This window comes from Neophocaena asiaeorientalis, unplaced genomic scaffold (assembly GCF_003031525.2).
Source record: "Neophocaena asiaeorientalis asiaeorientalis breed wild unplaced genomic scaffold, Neophocaena_asiaeorientalis_V1.1 scaffold134, whole genome shotgun sequence".
NCBI classification, from domain to species: Eukaryota; Metazoa; Chordata; class Mammalia; order Artiodactyla; family Phocoenidae; genus Neophocaena; species Neophocaena asiaeorientalis.
The window spans coordinates 18,762,660-18,782,257 of record NW_020185339.1 but is presented as its reverse complement, the minus strand read 5'-3'; the positions used below and the strand labels follow the sequence as shown (position 1 = coordinate 18,782,257).

Here is a 19,598-nt window from a genome sequence, read left to right as displayed (position 1 = left end):
TTTTTTTTTTGGCCATGCTGCGTAGCAAGCGGGATCTTAGTTCCCCTACCAGGGATCGAACCTGCGCCCCCTGTGGCGGAAGTGCGGAGTCTTAACCACTGGACCGCCAGGGAAGTCCCTCCCATGTTTCTAACATATAAAAATATTCCTGTGATAATTCCTCTTTTCACGGTGAATCTAATGTGATCTTACAGGAAACTTTAGGCTTTCTTCAATCTCCAAGTAAGATGAAGGTGATATTATACGTTAGAGAAGTCTGGTGGAAATATTTATTTTGACTGTACAAAGTTTGTTGCGGATGAAGAGGTCGAAAACGAGGGAGAAATTCATCACATGTATTCTGGAGCGAGTCCATGCATCTTCCTTTCACCATCCTTCATGCCTGTCAACTCTCTATTTGCAAATGAAATAATGATGCCATTATTTATCCTGTTGCTGCATTTCTTGCTTATAATAGTATTTGCCATTTTTTCATCCTTATCTTTCTTGGCCTCTCTGTGGCCCGCAGCATTGCTACTTCTGCTTCTGACAACTCCCCTCTCTTCTTGGAATTCCTTTGGGCTTGTAACTCCTGAATTCTAAGCCCCCCTAGACTTGCTCTGAGCTCCAATCCCTCAGCTCTAACTTCCTACAAAACACTCCCCCCTGGAAAGTTAGCATCCTCAAAACTCAAGTCGCCATTTCCGCCCATCTCCTCACCTTGAACCTGTGCCTGCCCCAGGGGTCCACTTTCAAGGACCAGCACCCAGTGGCTGAAACCTGGCATCTCCCACTCTCCCCTGCCCCACATGGTTGGTCACCTGGTCACGTCAACAGGACCTCTCACATCATCTCTTCCGAGCCTGCCCCTTGCTCTAATCACTGCCTTATTTCGAGCTTTCATCGTCCCTCACCCAGATTTCTGCACGAGCCAGACTCCTAGGTGTCCCAGCCTCTAGGTGTGCTCCTTTCGTCTTCCAAGTCAGCCTCCCCACTGTCGTGAGTCCGTTATGCCCTTGTCTAAAGTCACTGGTTACAATTCCAGCTTATTAGGGCATTCAGTGGCCCTCGCGTGTGACACCTGCTTGCTGTTCCTGCCTCATTCCCCTCCAAGTGACTACACGTGCTCCCAAACGTGGGAAGACATGCCCCACGCACTCTCACGCCAGCCTGTCTCCGTATGTGCACGTTCCCTCTGTCAGGAGCTCCCCTTTCTCTTATTTGCTTGGTTAATTCCGACAGCTCAAATGTCACTTCTCCAGGGAGCCTTCCCTCACCCGACCCAGCCTATCCCCTCCACTGTTCCCCAAACCACCAGGGGCCAATCTGAGCGTCCACACAACCTAGACTTTTTCTCTTTCTCCTAAAACTCACTCCACTGTAGTACTGCTGCTTAGCGACCCTTCCTCCCCTCCCCAACTCTGCTCGAGGGGGTGGGAACTGTACTGAGTTCATCTCCTCAGCGCCAAGGCCCAGCGTGCAGACTCAGAGCTCAGCACACACTTGCTGGGTGAAGGAAGAGAATCACAGGGGGAAAGGGGGGACCCACCCTACTTGTCTCCTGCGGGTGTTTTCTTGCCCTGGGCCCTATGCTGTCACTGCCCTTTCCTCAGTGTCACCATATCTGAGTTAAGGGATGTCTTTAGATGGCAAAAATCACCGGCCTCTTTTAAGCAGTATATCCAGTGACCTCTGCTAGCCAACGGTTCATTCAGTGTAGCAGCCAAAGTCCCGATAACGGCCTCGAGGTCCTGCCACTTTGTCTCACTCCTCTATAACCTTTCTGACAATGTCACCTGCAACCCAGGCTTTACTACGTCTGCTCCAGACGCATGGGCTTCCTGGCAGATTCTCTGAGAAACTGCAAGCCTGTTCCTGCCTCAGGGTTCTTACAGTTGCCTAGGATGTCAGAATGTTCTTCCACCCAACAGCTGCCCTTTCAGGTCTTTGCCCCCGTGTTACAGTCTGACACCTCCTTTAACCACCCTAAGCCTCACGCTTCCTATTATTACTGCTTCCCTACTTTGTTTTTCTCCGTAGTGTTTATCTGCCATGCTATATATTTTAATTGTCGCCATCAAAGAATGCAAGCTCCCTGTAGGGAGGGATTGTTGTCTGTTTTATTCCCTGCTGAACCCTCAGCATCCAGTTCCTGGAACACAGCTCGCACTCAGTGAGTCACCTGGCACACTAGGTTATGCTTTTCAAGCTTTTAGAAAGCAGCACAAACAACAACAACGAAACAGACAACCTGATTTTAAAATGGGCAAAGGACCTGAACAGACATTTCTTTAAAGAAGATATATCTGGCCAATAAGAAGCACATGAAAAGATGTTCAACGTCGCTAATCGTGGGAAATACATGCCTACAGTGAGGTACCACTTCACGCTCATGAGGGCGGCTATTATCTTAGAAAAACAGAAATTAACAAGTGTTGGCAAAAACGTGCAGAAATTGGAACCCTTGTGTACTGCTGGCGGGAATGTAAAACGGTGCAGCTGTTGTGCAAGACAGCATGGTGGTTCCTCAAAATATTGAACAGAATTCCCGTATCACCCAACAATTCCACTCTGGGTGTATATTCAAAAGAATCGAAAGCAGGGACTCAAACACCATGTTTATAGTGGTAATGTTCACAAGAGACAACGAAAGCAAGTGTCCATCGATGGATGAATGGATAAACAAAATGGTATGTATGCACACAACAGAATATGTATTATTCAGCCTCAAAAAGGAATGAGATTATGACGCATTCTACAACATGGATAATCTTGGAAGACGTTACGATAAGTGATATATGCCAACTACAAAAAGACAAATATATGATTCCACTTATAGGAGGCCCCTAGAGTAGTCAAATTCACGGGGACAGGAAATAGAATGGTAGTTGCCAGGGACGGGGGACGGGGAGGGGAACGGGGAGAGAAGGAAGGGGTAGTTAGTGTTTAATGGGCACAGAGTTGCAGTTTGGGAAGATGGAAACGTTCAGCAGGTGTGTGATACTGATGGTTGAACAAGAGTATGAATGTATTTGATACCACTGCATCACACACTTAAAAATGGTTAAAATGCTAACTTTTATTTTATGTATAATTTCCCACAATTAAAAGGAAAAAGGCAGCACAGCTCTTGCCTTAAACTCTAATAAGTAGCCTAATACATAAGGCAGGTGGAAGTGAAGCTGCTGTGGCCAAAGCAGGAAGGCAGCGGGAGAGGTGCCGGCTCTGCATGGCATGCCCTTACTGCCTCCTAGTGGCTCATGGACCCCACAGAGGTTCAGAGCCATCACAAAGGAGGGCCCTGGCTCCATCCTAAAGGGCTTATGCACTGGTTTCACTGTTCTTAAGGAAAGAAAGGTAAAAAGTTACTCCCGGTTGCACTTCTAGGAGGAACTTAGCAACAAGGGAAAACGCCATCACCCACAGGCCTTCAGCCAAATGTCAACACTGACCTAGTTTTACAGAAATCACTTTATATCCAGTGGCAGAGGAGACCTGCCAGGGGAAAGAGCAACACTAAGTCACTGGCACCCATACCCAATTATCACTAATGTCTCTTTTCCATAAAAACTCAATCCTCAAAATAAGTCCATCAAGAAGGTACGAAAGACATTGTGTGATCTCCAGTTTACAGATGAATGAAAACCCAGTGGGCGTTATCCGCAGAGGATTACAGAAGTAGAACTGACTTTAGGATAATAATCACTAGCATTGATCAAGGATTTATTAATGATGACACTGGCTCAAGACTTTACATGGACTGTTGGATTTCTTACTTGCAACTAGCCTCTTCCACCGTATTTGGTAGTTACCATTATTATCCTTCCTTTTTAGAGAAGAGAAAGGGTGAGGCTCAAAGAATAAATAACTATCCCTAAATCCAACAGCTTTAAGCAATGGACTGTTCTGAAACGTCTTACTCCAGAGACCATGCACTTAACCAGTATTATTTTGTCCTGCCCATCTGGGTCCCTGACTCTCGCTTTTTGGGAGAGGCCTAGTCAGTGCTTCCTTCAGCCTTGAAAGCAAGCACAACTGATGAATCTCCATAGGTCACTGTGTTTTCTAACCCTAAGTTGAACTAATGCTACCAAAATAAGTCAGTACTCTTATTCCCTAAGCGTAAATGCAATAAGACACTATCACTTAGACTAAGAAGAGATTCCTAGATCCTTTACAATCCTATAGAAATTTGCATACAAAAATATCCTAAGACCATGAGAATAAATAGTCACATTGGGGTCATCCCATTTAATGTCTCTTTTCTGTAGGACTCAATCTGCCGATGGACAGAGTACTGATTGTTCCCTATACTTTTCTGAGAGCGTCTTCAGAACTTTCCGAGGATGTCTGCCTTGTTCTCCAGAAATTGGAAAGAAGAGAAACGCTCTGTGGTTTGTCAACAGGGCATCCGGTCTGCAGGGCTACCCCACAGGATGCAAGGGCTTTGGGCCAGTTGAAACAAATATTAATTTGGAAGAGCATCAAACAAGGCTCCAACTGGGCAACTCTAAGGGGCAGGAAAGGGGAGGAGAGGGGCAGAGTCGTGCGTAGCAGGGCTGCAAGCCGATGGCTTGAGTTCCTCCCACTGCTTCTGAGAGACTTCCAGGTACTATCTCCTTCACAAAAACCTTGAAGTAGCTTCTTAAAAACCACCAAACATATATACTAATTCTTGCAGCAAAACTCATATATGATATGGGCGTTTTCTTTACTTTAAAGGTTTAGAACCTAAACACCAGCTGCTCCATTTATTTGTTTGTTTGTTTGTTTACTTTGGCCATGCTGCTCGGCTTGCGGGATCCTAGCTGCCCAACTCAGGATGGAACCCGAGCCCCCAGCAGTGGAAGCTCAGAGTTCTAACCACTGCACCGCCAGGGAATTGAACACCAGCTCTTCCTAACTCCATGTGTCACCTTCGCTGTGACGGTGTGATACCCTGAGCACAGACCTGCCACTCCACTAACCCTGGGGACATGGCTTTTCTCTCTTCCATTCCGACCATCCCACGACGGGGCCACAGCGTGCATGTTCCTCTCACCCGAGAACAGAGCATGAAGGAGGGTCTTACCGAGTTCTCCTTCAGCTGCAGCCCCTCCCCGTTGGGAAGTGAGGACCGTCTCTTAGCTGAGTTCCTGTTTGGGGTTGAGGTAATGGCCCCTGCTTTCTTCTTCACGGTGAGCACCTCACAGCTGGCTTGGTCTTCATTGTGTGTGCTCTTCCCGGCATTGATAACCCTGGAGGAGAAGCCAGAAAAGCCGGTCAGACAGAGTGACATCTGGAGAGCTGAGAGCCCAGTCCCTCAGGTCAGCCCAGGCAGGCTTCACAACTGGCACAAAACAAATGTCCTACTTAATGCACAGGACCTTACAGGCTTGGTGGAGTAAATGGATTTTTTTTTTTTTTTATGTAATTCTACTAGCATATGTTAAAACATGTGCTAAAGCAATGTGCTGGGGTCAGCTCACCTTCGCAGGTGTCTGATACACGTGATCAACCCCACCAATCCACTTCTAGTCAAAACACTCGAGACAATCACTCTTTTTGCCAATTACATTGAAGACAGACGGCTGGCTCAGGGAATTCTGTTGCATTTCTCCAAGTGATAGAGCAAAACCACCATCAATCTTATCAAAGAACAAAGCAGTCATTTACAGCACACTGTAAAATCCAAGAGAACAGAGAACTGTATTTCATGACTGCCATGACCACTTTTACTTTACACAGGGAGAAGTGAATGGATCAAAGGTTTATTCTTTTAAAATTATCTTCACTCCTTTATCTTTTCTCAGGTAGAATAACACTCCTCACGTTGCATCATCACAACAGACTACAGGGCATGCTGATTTGTACGTGTGGCCCTATGATCTCATGGCATGTTGATATTCTTTGGCCTAATTACTAATGTTTTGAGCACAGGAATGCCTCAGAAAAACATGCTACATCGTTCATAGACCTTTTTCTGTACAGGTGACCGCAGAACGAACTCTTGGGTTTCGGTACCATTTTCTTATTAAGTAATTAAGCGGCAGCTAAATTAGTTTTCCTGAAAGAGGGCTCTCCTTGATTTGCCATTGGCTGTGTTTTCTTTCCAAAATTTCAACAGTGTCACAGTAGGTGACAGAGTGAGTGTGGAGGATACAGACTCAGTGGAAAGGAAAGAAAGATGCTTTTTTTCAAAATAAGGTAAGATAGATGGAAAACCACTTTAAAAGTGTGGTATATACACCACTCGGTCTTGTTGTACTCCCTCCTAACAATTAATTAGAAGATGATCATTTTCAAATGACTTTTTATAAAGAATTTTAAATTCTGAAATAATTATAAACTCAGAGTAAACTGCAAAAATAGTATAGAGAGTCTCATGCACCCTTCACCCAACTTCCCCCCAAAGCAACATTTTATATCACTCAAGTACAATATCAAAACAAGCAACTGACACTGATCCAGCACTGTCAACCAGACTGCAGACCTTATTCAAATGTCACCATTTTTTATATCAAATGGCTTTCAGTACTGAAAACTGTATACACACTACAATCAAACAGGAAACAGAGCAAATTGAGATCTGAGTGCTGTAAGACTTCAGGGAGTGTGTTTTGAACAGTCTTCTACCAAACCTTGGGATTCTACGGAGGTGTTTCAGATGTTTTAACATTTACTTTAAATTTATTTTTTAAATGTATAAGCATTTTGGAAAAAACTGCAATAATTTAAAAGTCGATTCCCATCTGTTACATGTGAACAAATACATGCTAGTCTATATATTTTGGGCAGCTTTGGCATTATAATCCTTCTATCTTTTCTCTTTGACCAGTATCACTTGATTGGAAGAAGATCTGTTTAAAAAAATACCATTTGAGGGACTTCCCTGGCGGTTCAGTGGTTAAGAATCTGCCTGCCAATGCCGGGGACACGGGTTCAAGCCCTGGTCTGGGAGGATCCCACATGCCGCGGAGCAGATAGGCCCGTGTGCCACAACTACTGAGCCCGTGTGCCACAACTACTGAGCCCGTGTGCCACAACTACTGAGCCCGTGTGCCACAACTACTGAGCCCGTGTGCCACAACTCCTGAAGTCCGCGTGCCTAGAGCCCGTGCTCCGCAACAAGAGAAGCCACTGCAACGAGAAGCCTGCGCACCGCACGGGAGAGTAGCCCTCGCTCTCCACAACTAGAGAAAGCCCGCGTGCAGCAACGAAGACCCAACGCAGCCAAAAATAAATTAAAAAAAAATTTTTGCAATTACTTATCTATATGTAATAGGAAAAAGATCATAAAAGTCATCTACTATCTCCGCTATTTCAAATTTCTGTTCACTGAAACTGCTTTATCATTCTTCCTGAGTTTATTATAAATTTCAACTTAACCATATTTTTATAAATGGAACTCTTTAACTCATTTTACACACGACAGTTTTGTGTAAGATTCTTTTTTTTTTTTAAAGTAGATTGTTGCTTACAGAATATGAAGACCATTGTCCTCGTGGCGGGGGTCCCTCGTAGGAGGCGGGGGTCCCTGCTGATCTCTGTGAGGTCAAATCTGCCTCCACACCCTCTCAGGGATGAAGGGAGGAAAAGGTCAAGGTCTAGTTTTCGGCCCCACCTTCACTCTCTCCTCTAAGGAGGAGGCGTTTTCACAAGGTTTAAGAATACAATGCTGAGAACCTACTGTAGAGCACAGGGAACTCTACTCAATGCTCTGTGGTGACCTAAATGGGAAGGAAATCCAAAAAAGAGGGGACAGAGGTATACGTATAGCTGATTCACTTTGCTACACAGCAGAAACTAATATCACTGTAAAGCAACTGTACTCCAATAAAAAAAAATTTTAAAAGAATACAGAGCAATTCTTGACGACACGATGAAGACACACACTACCTGCCTAAGACCATTAATACCACTATGCTTGCTGCCCAAGCTAAGTAAGTTATCCCAAGTTCCACAGCCAGGAAGGAGCGCTGCTGGGATTCAGAGTGAGGCCTCCTTTGACCCCCAGTCCAACCTCTTCCTATTATACGCGGGGATTTGCATCGGTGGGAGGACCAGCTGGACTGTGTGGGGGGAAGCACGGAATAAGCAGATTAGGCAAGCTCGGGTTCATGCCTGAGAGAAAGGGGATTCTCTCCCTGCTTCTCTAGCTACTGGAGAAGGCACCCAGAGGAAGGATGAAGGATGGATGGTTCAGATCTGCCTGTCTCTAGAGGAGCCCATGTTTAGTCCAGGTGTTTGCAGCTGGAGCTCCTAATACAGAACATGCATTTGCCTGGAGTTTCCCTTTCACATGGATTTTTGGAGAATCAAACCCGGCAGAGGAAGGAGATTTAAAATACCACCTGCCTCTTCTCTGTCACTGATAGTGACTTCCAAGCAACATGTTTGGGGCGGATGGTTCGCTGGATGGTGATGTTACACCCCCGTGGTCACCCACTAACATCTTCCCTAGGGAAAGCCAAAGTGGAGGCTTGGCTAGGAAAACAAGTTCGTGACAACCGTCCCCTCCATACTGTCCTCTGAACAAGATCTGGGCTTCTATTTCTGGAACTTGGCATCACCCTGACCATTGGGACCCAAAAAAAAACCTGACTAAAGCATAACTTTAACAAAAAAAAGCATCACTGATCTCCGAAAGCTACATGCCAGGTTGACTCATCGGCCACTGCTATTTTCCAACAGTCAACAAAGCTACGATAATTACATAAATCACGAATCACTGTCCCTTGAATGTGCTGTATATCTCCTATCTCTCTTGGGGGATATTAAATTCCAAAGTTGACCTAACTTCAGCAAGAGACCCTAGAAACTTTATTGTATGCATGAGAAACCCAGGGCCCAGGAATACTGTGGCTTACACAAGGTCACACAGCTAAATACAGCAGAGTCCCAGCTCTTTCTGCTTCAGCTCTCAGTTGTTTAATTTTTCTATTGTGTGTCTATTCTTATCGGCACTTGGTTGAGAAGGCTGTCCAGCAATGACTCATCAAAGCCAGGGAACTGTGAAGAACAATCAAGGGTACACTTCCTTTGCCATTTCAAGCGAACACAGCTTGTGAATGACACTGACGAAATATCACAAAGTCAGAAACGTCAACCTAGAGGGAAGACAGCAGCCCCAGCCCTGGAAGCCTGTCTGGTCAGATATCTGATTCTTATCCAGATGATAGTCATTTTAATGAAAGCCATTGCCTTTTTAAAACACACAACTGCTATCCAATATTTCATATTATTTCAAATTCCTGACTCTGTACAACTTTAGTAGAAAGACCTGATTCTTCTCAATTTATTTTGGCTTTAAAAAGCTTGACCTGGGGATTCCCTGGTGGCGTAGTGGTTGAGAGCCCCCGCCTGCCGATGCAGGGGACATGGGTTCGTGACCCGGTCCGGGAAGATCCCACGTGCCGCGGAGCGGCTGGGCCCGTGAGCCATGGCCGCTGAGCCTGCGCGTCCGGAGCCTGTGCTCTGCAGTGGGAGAGGCCACAGCGGTGAGAGGCCCGCATACCGCAAAAATAAATAAATAAATAAAAACCTTGACCTCTATCAACTTAAATATTTCACTTTGTCCTTCAAAGGCAAATGCTTTGTTTACTAAATATAAATAAAACCTCCAATTCCTCTAAAAGTAAACGGAGAAAAACTGTTTTCTGAGTTCAGAAGCATCATTCTGTCAATAGGTTCAATTTTTTTTTTATGTGAGCAACTATATCATTCCCTTCTTATCACAGGCTCCAACAAAAAGTCAGCACTATCTTGAGATCAACAGGAATGACTTCAAGATGTCCTTTCTTTAAGCAATACCCACCCGTGATGCTTATTTTGAAGACTTAAAGACAAAACCTTGGTGGACCACAAATCATCATCTCTTTGGTGTCATTATTTTCCAATTTCCTACAAAGGAGGAGAACATCTTCCTTGAAATTAAACTGGAAGTAATAAAGCACAATGGTTATGAGGATGGGCTATCTCCCCAGAACATAGCACACAGCAGGTGTTCAACAAACATCTGATGAAACAATGAATGAAACCAGACAGAAATCAACTCTGTTACTTCCTAGATGTAGGGTAATCACAGTACCTTACACTTGTTGAGAACTAATTATGTGCCGGAGTATCTTACACTTGTTGAGAACTAATTATGTGCCGGGGACTGTTGTTAGCATTTTACATGTAGTAATTAACTCATGTAATCCTCTGTGGACTCTATGAGTTGGCCACTACTGTTCTCCTCTTTTTAAAGTCACAACTACTGGACAGCAGAGTGTTTGGTCAAGTTGCTTAACTTCTGCAAACCTCAGTTTCTTAGTAGTACTTCTCGGATTAAATTCTGGGATTTGCTAAAATATATGTGTTCGGGAGAGGGGATATTGGTCACCTAAATTAAAGAACTGGGAAATTCTGAAGTTAGGGTTAAAATTCAAGTGGGAGAATTGTGAGACGATGATAGGGGAAGGTTAACTACTATGTCTTCAACATGGAACATTTACATCCAGTTCTTTCTTCCCTTAGAAGATCGGGATATGTTTGCCCCAGGAGAGAGACACGTGACAAAGTTAAATCCAATTATGGACTGCGTTAACCTACCAGCCTACCCTCAATTGGACAAAACACCTAGATTTTTTCCCCCTTGTAAAAACAGGTAAATACAGAATTTTAAGGTCTTGTAAGTCCGAAATCCTATACGTGTATCAGACACAACTGGAAGCTATGACCAACACCAGGCATGAATGTGACCATGAGATTTGTAGCAGTAGAAGACCCTATTTAAAAAGAACAAGTGATTCATTCTGTGCTACTATCACACACTTGGGAAACCTCTTTTCCTTCTTTCTGTTTGTAAAATATTCTAGTCACAAATTTTTTAAAAAATCAACTCCACCTGAATTTCAGCAGAAAAATCCTGGTTTTAATGGCAACTGTTAAATTATCAAGTTCCCTGCCTTCTCATCTGCTCAAAACCTTGACCTTAAGGACATTCACCTGATAATATAACACACAGAGCAGGTTCCTATCACTAAATTCAGACGAGTAACTGTTCTCAAGTAGTGAGCCCCTGTCACAACAGCCACTGGTCCAGAGAACCGACAATGGAAACATTTTCAAAAGGATTTACAGGACAGTCAATCCACAAAGGATAGTCACAGTTGATAATGTTTTGGAAAGATTCCCACATGTCACAAGTGTCAAGTCATTCATTACCAACCCCTCCCCCTTGGCAACTCAGCAGAAGAACCAACAGAGACAATGGTCAGGTAGACCAAGTTCAAACTTGCCGTCTGTTCTCGGGCACAGTAAGTTTACTTTCTGTCTCTAAAATGCGGATGATAACTGTCACTTCCGATAGAATTAAATGCCCTAGCATAACAAGTATTTAACAGTACACAGTGAGTACTCAATATTATTACTTAATAATAACATATCCAACACAAGCTAGCTGCCTCTTGTGTTGGGCCCAGAGGACTTTTATCAAGTTATGTGAGTTTGAGGGGAACGTCTTCTTCCCTCTTCTTTCTGTCAGTGTCCCTCTGCCAGCCTCAAGGACACAGGGTCACATCCAGAGCCTACAAGAGGCACAGGCATGACACTTCCCTGAACACGGACCTTGAGCAAGGCCACCCGCTCCTCTGAGCCCTCTTCTCAAAGTGGTTGCAACACACAAGCCACCCATGTGACAGTGTTCTGTACACAGGAAAGCGCCACACCGTTAGGAATGTGCTACTTCTAGGTTCCCACCTAGATCTGCCCAACAAGGCCATCTCTCCCCAGGTTCCTGGTCTCAGAAGCTCAGGTCCCAGACCCACAGAAAAAGACCAAAGAGAGAATTTGGTTGGGTTTGATCTCTCTCTCTCTTTTTTTTTTTTTTTTTGGTAATATTCTATTGCTTTGTTTTTAAAGGAAATAAAAGCCTGGACAGTTTAGACTAAAAAGTTTACACGAAGTGTTAATACCGCTAAACAGCCAGTAATCTCACTGAGTAGGAAGGAGCAAGCAGTTTAGAAAGGCCATGAGGTGAACTGAGTTGTTGCTGATTCATATACAATTGAGAAGCAGGCAGCAAAAGGCCGTAGGGGGAAGGGTGGGAAATCAATCATTTATGGGAGACCAAATATAGCAATCAATTATTAAAATTCTCTTTTCTAGGTAACCCCACAGGCAATGTCTCATGTGATTCTCTGAAGTGGTTACTGACCACCCAGACAGGCTGGAACATAAGGACAACTTAATTCCTAGCTCCAAGGGCGTTAATAACCTCTCATTCTTGGTGTACTAGAAAACCAGGGCTCTGACTAGGAACAAAAGCCTTTGCTAACAGCTGTCAGCAAAAACAGCCAGAACCTCCATCAAGAATGGATGTTCCTGGGCTTCCCTGGTGGCGCAGTGGTTGAGAGTCTGCCTGCGGATGCAGGGGACATGGGTTCGTGCCCCGGTCCGGGAGGATCCCGCATGCCGTGAAGCGGCTGGGCCCGTGAGCCATGGCCACTAAGCCTGCGCATCCAGAGCCTGTGCTCCGCAACGGGAGAGACCACAACAGTGAGCGGCCCGCGTACCAAAAAAAAAAAAAAAAAAAAAGAATGGATGTTCCTGATGGACGTTCTCCCAGATGGTTTCAGCCACCTCCGGGGAGGAGGCGGAACAGGAGGTCACCCCAGCCCATTCAGTTAACGACCCGGCAGGTGTCACCAGGGAGGAGAAAGGATGGAAAGCCATGGAACTCTCTGTGGTGTGTGGCTTTCACACCTTGGAAGATGGCTAAGCACCAACAGGTGGAGGAGGCAGAGTGTCAAGACGGCAGGATGAACGCAGGCTGAGAACAGAGCACACACGTGCAAGGCCTTCTCCCATCACACAGACTTGCACACTCTGGTTCCCAGGCCCTGTCCGTGGCTAATGAAGAGATGTGACCAATTGGGGTCTGCTAACTGGGGTCTCAAGTGCCACATCCAACCGACAGACAGGTTGGTATTTTAAAAGTTGTGCCCACAAGGTATTTCTTTAGAAGGTGAACTTGTAGTTGCCCATATTGAAAAACCGGGGGCTTCCCTGGTGGTGCAGTGGTTAGGAGTCCGCCTGCCAATGCAGGGGACATGGGTTCAAGCCCTGGTCTGGGAAGATCCCACATGCCATGGAGCAACTAAGCCTGTGCACCACAACTACTGAGCCTGTGCTCTAGAGCACACAAGCCACAACTACTGAGCCCACGTGCCACAACTACTGAAGCCTGTACGCCTAGAGCCCATGCTCCACAAGCGAAGCCACAACAATGAGAAGCCCACACACCGCAACGAAGAGTAGCCCCCCACTCGCCACAACTAGAGAAAGCCCGCACGCAGCAACGAAGACCCAATGCAGCCATTAATTAATTAAAAGAAAAACTGGGATATTTATATTAAAATTTTAGTTTTCCCATTTCTCTTGGAAAATAATACCTTCAGCAACACCTGTCACACTCTTGGGCGACAACGATCAGAGATGGGGCATTTCCTCGCTAGCTCACCCCAGACCGCACTCTGTCCACTTCTGCCATTAAGTCACCAGCCTGGCCCCAAAGGCACTGGATTCTGCAACCCTGTAATCAGATCTCTGCGACTTCATAAATAAACCAAGAAAGTTATTAGATACGTAGTACATCTTGATTGAAATAATTACTTTGAAATATTGTGTAGCCAAGAGGGATAAAGCAAGAAGACTACGGCATGGCTTCTACCCCCAGGGAGCCCATAGTCATCTACACAGTAGAGACACCTTCCTATAAATAACTGAGTTGTTCTGACTGATGCTATACCCAAGATGTATGTCACAAGAGACCTGAAAATGCAGAGGAGGAGACAATTCTGCAAAAGAAGAGTCACGGAAAGTGTCACAGCTGAGGTGGCACCTGAGCTCACCCTCGTGGAATAAAGGAGGAAATCAAGAATCAGAGAAAAAGCAAGGCAAGACCCTCCAGGCATAGGAATAACCTCTGAAAACAGAGTGATGTGAACTTTATAAAGAGGGGTGGGTGTGACTTAAGTATAGGCTTGGCGAGGGAGCTACATCAGAACTAGACCGTGCAATTCTATAGGAACTTTATCCTATAGAGCCTATGACCCATGGGAAGAATCTAAGATGCTTTAAAGAAGGGTCCGATATGATAAAAACTGTTTAGGAAAATAACAGTAGTGGCCTGATGGAGGATGGATTACAGAGGATAAATGACAAAAGTGAAGTCACTTTTGTCACACAAGAGTGTCACCAAAGTGTCACTTTTATAACAGCCCAGGTGACAAAGAGGTCATGAATCAAGCAGTGGCTCTGGGTGGAAGCGAACAGAAGGCTTCAGAGGAGGTGAGAGAACTGAGAATTCCTAGTTAAGACCTGCTGGACACGGGTAGTGGAGGAGAGAGGAGCAAAGAGGATGCTGTTCACGTGTCCACTGGCAGGGTGAACAAACGAAGTACTCCGATTATGAAGGGAGATGAAAAGGTGAAACAAGGCTTGGGGTGGGGAGTTCTGGAGGAGATAATGAAATTGGTTTTAGGAGAGTGAACAGAAAGTGCTTGGTACCAGAAATTACAAAGGCAGTGGCAGCCAACTAGGGGTTGGCAAACTGTGGCTTTTGGGTGAAATTCGGGCCACTGCTTGGTTTTGTATGGCCCCCAAGCCGAGAACGTTTATTACGTTTCTAAGTAGTTGGGGAAAAAAATCAAAAGAATATTATGTGACATGTGAAAATTACATGAAATTCACATTTCCATGTCCAGAAATAAAGTTTTATTGGAACACAGCCACATTCATTCATTTACGTATTGTTTATTGTGGGCCTCCAGGTACAATGGCAGTTAGCAATTTCCACAGAGACTGTCTGCCCGCCAAGCCTATAGTATTTTACTACCTATACCTTTACAGAAAATGTGCTGAGCCCTGAAATAAACTATTAGACTGAACGCTCTGAAATTGTTTTTATAGGTCAAAAACAGTCCGATACTGATAATTTCATATCACTACACATAATATATGAGTGAAGCAAAGAGAGAGATGTAGGTTTGGATAGAATTTAATGTGCGTCTTGGTGTTACTTATAACGTTAGCTTTGGATATACTTCGCTGCTAGCATTTGGGGGCCATCGTTAGCTCCTAGCTCCCTCACCAGTGTAATTAGATAACTGAAGATTAAAATACGAACACTATAGATCAAAAGAAGATATAGTATTGTCCCAAAGATCTCCCTACATAAATATCAATGTCTTCTTCTTCACATTGGCTGTTTACAAATGAACTTTTAAAATAGTACAGGTAGAAACCAGAAAGCTGCCATTGGGCACTTCCTTTCAATTAGTCTCTGGGTCCTCTAAGCAAAACCATTGATAACACTAAAGACCAACTTCCACATTTAAATCAGGAAGTCTGCACTCTGTCAGATGCTGGAGCAATTCCCATACAAGGCCACAGTGCAGCTCAGTGAGGGTCAAGTGAAATCAAAATAAAGGCCTACCTAAAAAGGATTTCGAGTTTGGAAGTTTTGCATTAAATAGAGCAGAAAAATAACTTTTTTGCAGGTTTAGAACAGTGCTACTAGCACACAGCTGTTAGCTCCTATTGGCAATTTAAAAAAAAGCAATGTGCTTGAGGCCACTACATTGCTAAAGATAAGGTTTTCTTTATTGATTTGACCAGATGTATTAGTACCATCAGCGATGTTAGAGAAATGTATTTTTCAAGACAAAGTGCAAGTCGATTTGAAGCATGTAACCTAAAAAAAGTGAACTTTAAAAAGCCAGAAACTAATGAAATGAAACCAAAAGATAAAAGGACGCTAATCTCAACAGACATCAAATAAAATACATAAATTTTTAATCAGCAGTTTCCTCAAAAACCCAGATACAATCTTTGGTTTTTCCCTTGCTCTGGGATAAAGAAAGTTCTGGGCCATCTAGGGCTCTGATAGTTTCCTTTTTAACCTTAAAGCAACAGAAGACGAATAAATGTACACAGAAGAGGACTGTTTGGTGGTAAGAACACTCTAAATTGGGATTTCTGAGTTCCTGGTTTAGAAAAGCTCTTTAAAAATGTGCTCTGTCCTTCATTGGAGAGGTGAAGGCCACTCGTCCACCTTCCTCAAAGACGATGGCTGTGCCCCTAAACACACAACAGAGCGGGATGCACCTGGTGGGGTGCAGGCAGGCAGATTTCTGCTGGAAATTTGGGAGGCAGCTGGGTAAAGCCCTTAGGAGCAGAGCGACTCTGGAACCGGATTCCCCAGGTCTAAAGGCTGGGTCAGCCTGAAAGTAGCGGCAGGACTTTCAGTAAAAGCTACTTTATCTCCCTGTGCCTCTGTTTCTTATCGGTAAGACAGGAACAATGAGCAGTACTTTCCTCACAGGGTACTTGTCTGACTGTTGGAAAACAGAACCGTTTAAAGTGCTCTCCATCTAACAGCCGAGTGAATGCTTGTAACCCTAACCCCAAGAGAGGTGTGTCATGATCCTCCATTTTATTGATCCCACCAGTATCATACGGAAAAAGACTCAGTTAAAGGTCCTAGACGAGCCCTTCTGGCATTTTCTCAGAGCCACTGAGGTTTTAAACGATGTATTGCGTTCACACAAGCGACGCTCTCGTAATTAGTTGCACAACGGCCTATAAATAGAACACAGGTACTTCAGGAAGGAATTATGACATGTCATATGGTTCCAGCACTCCAACATTTTTTGTTCTGAGCGAGTACATTATTACTACAAATGTACATTAAGAACAATAATTAATTTCCCCCTCATTACTTCAGTCGTTGTTTTTAAAAAAGAGTTATTTTAACTAAAAATAATCTGCTTTGGAAAATCTTCACCCTTGTATTAACTAACCTGTAGAGAAAGTCTGTTTTGTTTCCAGATTAAAGCCTGAACAACAACAAAATAGTCCTTTGAAAGCTGATTTTTATCTGATCCAACATTTCTACCTTTGTGCCCAGACCCATGCCACAGCTCAGTTAACAAACCAAGACTCCCTAATTTATAAGGAAAAGAACATGCTAGTTTAACCCTTGAGGCCCTAGAAGGGCCAAATCTGGGTTCCATTTTAGGAAAAGTGATCTCCCCACCCTCAAAAAGCTAGAAAGTACCACGAGACTTTGCTATGGCCTTGAAGGAGACAAATGCACTGACAAGAATGTCAACTGTTTAAAACTGGATGCCCAATACCACCCCATTATTTCAATTAGTTAAAGATAGATATGCTTCCTAATGGTGGATGTTGACTTTGGTTATGTTCTCCCACATCTCAAGTCACACAGCAGGGAGCAGGCACTCAATAAGTTAGTTGAATGAACAAAGGAACTCATATTCTCTCCATAACATCAAGGGGGCACTAGAATAATGAATGAGTTCTAAACCTGCCTATTTGTTTCTAAAAGCTTAAAATATTTTTATGGGGGTGTAAAAAGGTGGAGGGGAGCTTCCCTGGCGGTCCAGTGGTTATTAACGGACTCTGCACTTTCAATGCCGAGGGCATGAGTTTGATCCCTGCTTGGGGAAATAAGATCCCGCAAGCTGCAGGGAACAGCCACAAAATATATATATGGTTTCTTCATGAGGGTGTCCCCTGAAATCAATTCAAGGAAAATAAATCTATGTTCCAAAGAAAAAAGTTATTTACTTATGAGAGCAAGACATGTAAAGCGAGCCCCAAACATCTCCAGCAGAGAAATGGCTGATAAACCAGAGCACCTAGGGCACCTCTAGGTAGAATCTTAATCTGAGCTCTACTGCTGGCCTCCCCTCATAACCAAGCGATTGCTGTGATGAGAAAATCTTTTGAGAAAAACAACTTTTGCTTTTCTGAGTTGCTGCCTAGGCATTTTACAGTTTGGTAACCCTGCTCACATCCAGTCTGGACATTTAGATCAGGACTTGAGTTTAGGATGCCCATCGTAGTTCCCACTTCGCTTGTCCCAGGGCAGTTTTGAAATTAACCACTTAGAGTTAAGCCCAAGGAAAGTGGATATAGGAGTGGATATATGTATATGTGTAACTGATTCACTGTGTTGTATACCAGAAACTAACACAACATTGTAAATCATGGGCCTCTCACAGTTGTGGCCTCTCCCGCTGCGGAGCACAGGCTCCAGACGCGCAGGCCCAGCAGCCATGGCTCACGGGCCCAGCCGCTGCACGGCATGTGGGATCTTCCCGGACCGGGGCGCGAACCCGTGTCCCCTGCATCGGCAGGCGGACTCTCAACCACCGCGCCACGAGGGAAGCCCCCACCCCAACCACTTTATGAGTACAGTTGGCCCTCCTTATCTGCGGATGTGAAACCTACAAATACTGAAGGTAGGCTGTATTCACTGTACAAAGTCATTTTACATCAGGGATGAGCATCCCCAGAGCTTGGAATCCGTGGGGGCTCCTGGAACGAATCCCCCAGGGATATCCAGGAGTGACTGTCATAGATGCTTGCTACCTTGCTCTATCTCCTGCTTGCTGCTGACCTGTGACAGAGAGCTGCCCTTCCCCCGGCTCATGGCACCCCCTCGATTCTGGAATCTGTAAATTACTAATCTTGTGACTGTACTTCCTTTGTATGGGTGTATTAAAACTGTGTCTTCCATCGAAACGACCTGTGGGTTTCACTTCCCCAAAATGGGAGTTGGATGCTGAGGGAGCCACTGGACACCCCCGTGTGGGTGGCTTTTGCCACCTCCTTCAGCTGGTCACAATCTGCATATTCTTTTTTTTATTATTTATTTATTTATTTTTGGCTGCTTTGGGTCTTCGTTGCTGTGCGCGGCTTTCTCTAGTTGCGGTGAGCGGGGTCCACTCTTTGTTGCTGTGCACGGACTTCTCATTGAGGTGGCTTCTCTTGTTGCAGAGCACGGGCTCTAGGCACGCAGGCTTCAGCAGTTGCGGCACGTGGGCTCAGTAGTTGTGGCTCGTGGGCTCTAGAGCGCAGGCTCAGGCGTTGTGGTGCACAGGCTTAGGTGCTCCGCAGTATGTGGGATCTTCCTGCACCAGGGAAGCCCAGTCTGCATATTCTTAATTCAGCACACTAGCTTGGCTTCTCAGCTCACTCGCTCTGTTAACAGGGACAGCCTACACCAAGCTGGCCTTGGCCAGGATGGCCGAGCAGGAGGGAAATTCCAGAGGCCCAAGGGGGAGCCAGAGGCAGCAGAAAGGCAATTCTGACACTATCAGAAGCTGCCCAGCAATGCAATGAGTTATGTCAGAAAGCAGGAGTCCCCTTCACTGGAAACGTCCAAAAGCCGGTGAATCACCTTTCAGAGGTACTCTGAGGATCTCTGCTTGAAAGGGAATTTCTAAGAATTCTTTTCTACTGTTGAGTCTGTATCTGTCCCTGTCCCCACCTCCAGTTAATGGGAAATCTTAAACTGCTTTCTGAGCCAAAATTAATTTATTATGGAACATGGTTTACAGCCATTCTAAGATAATCCTCTGATACCCAGTAAACCATATCTGACATATAGCAAGTCTCTATACAATAGGAATGTGATTAACTCAAACTTCCTCTCCCCACTAGCCCTTATGTGGGGATGAACAAGTGAGCCTCAAAGGCTGCTGTTCCCTGGGACTCCCATTTGGTTCTTCTTCCTACCAAGCTTGCTCTGGGAGATCTCTATTCCCAAGGCTCCCCTGAAG

General features: G+C 44.8%; 1 protein-coding gene across 2 annotated transcripts in view; it reads right to left on the bottom strand.

Annotated features, from left to right (window-relative positions):
• PPM1H (protein phosphatase, Mg2+/Mn2+ dependent 1H) overlaps positions 1–19,598 on the bottom strand; it is a 250,417-nt gene that overhangs the window by 152,661 nt on the left and 78,158 nt on the right. For both annotated transcript variants that reach the window (XM_024736897.1, XM_024736898.1), the window contains exon 2: positions 5,051–5,216. In XM_024736897.1, coding sequence (XP_024592665.1) covers positions 5,051–5,216 — 166 coding nt within the window. The remainder of the gene's footprint in view (positions 1–5,050; positions 5,217–19,598) is intronic.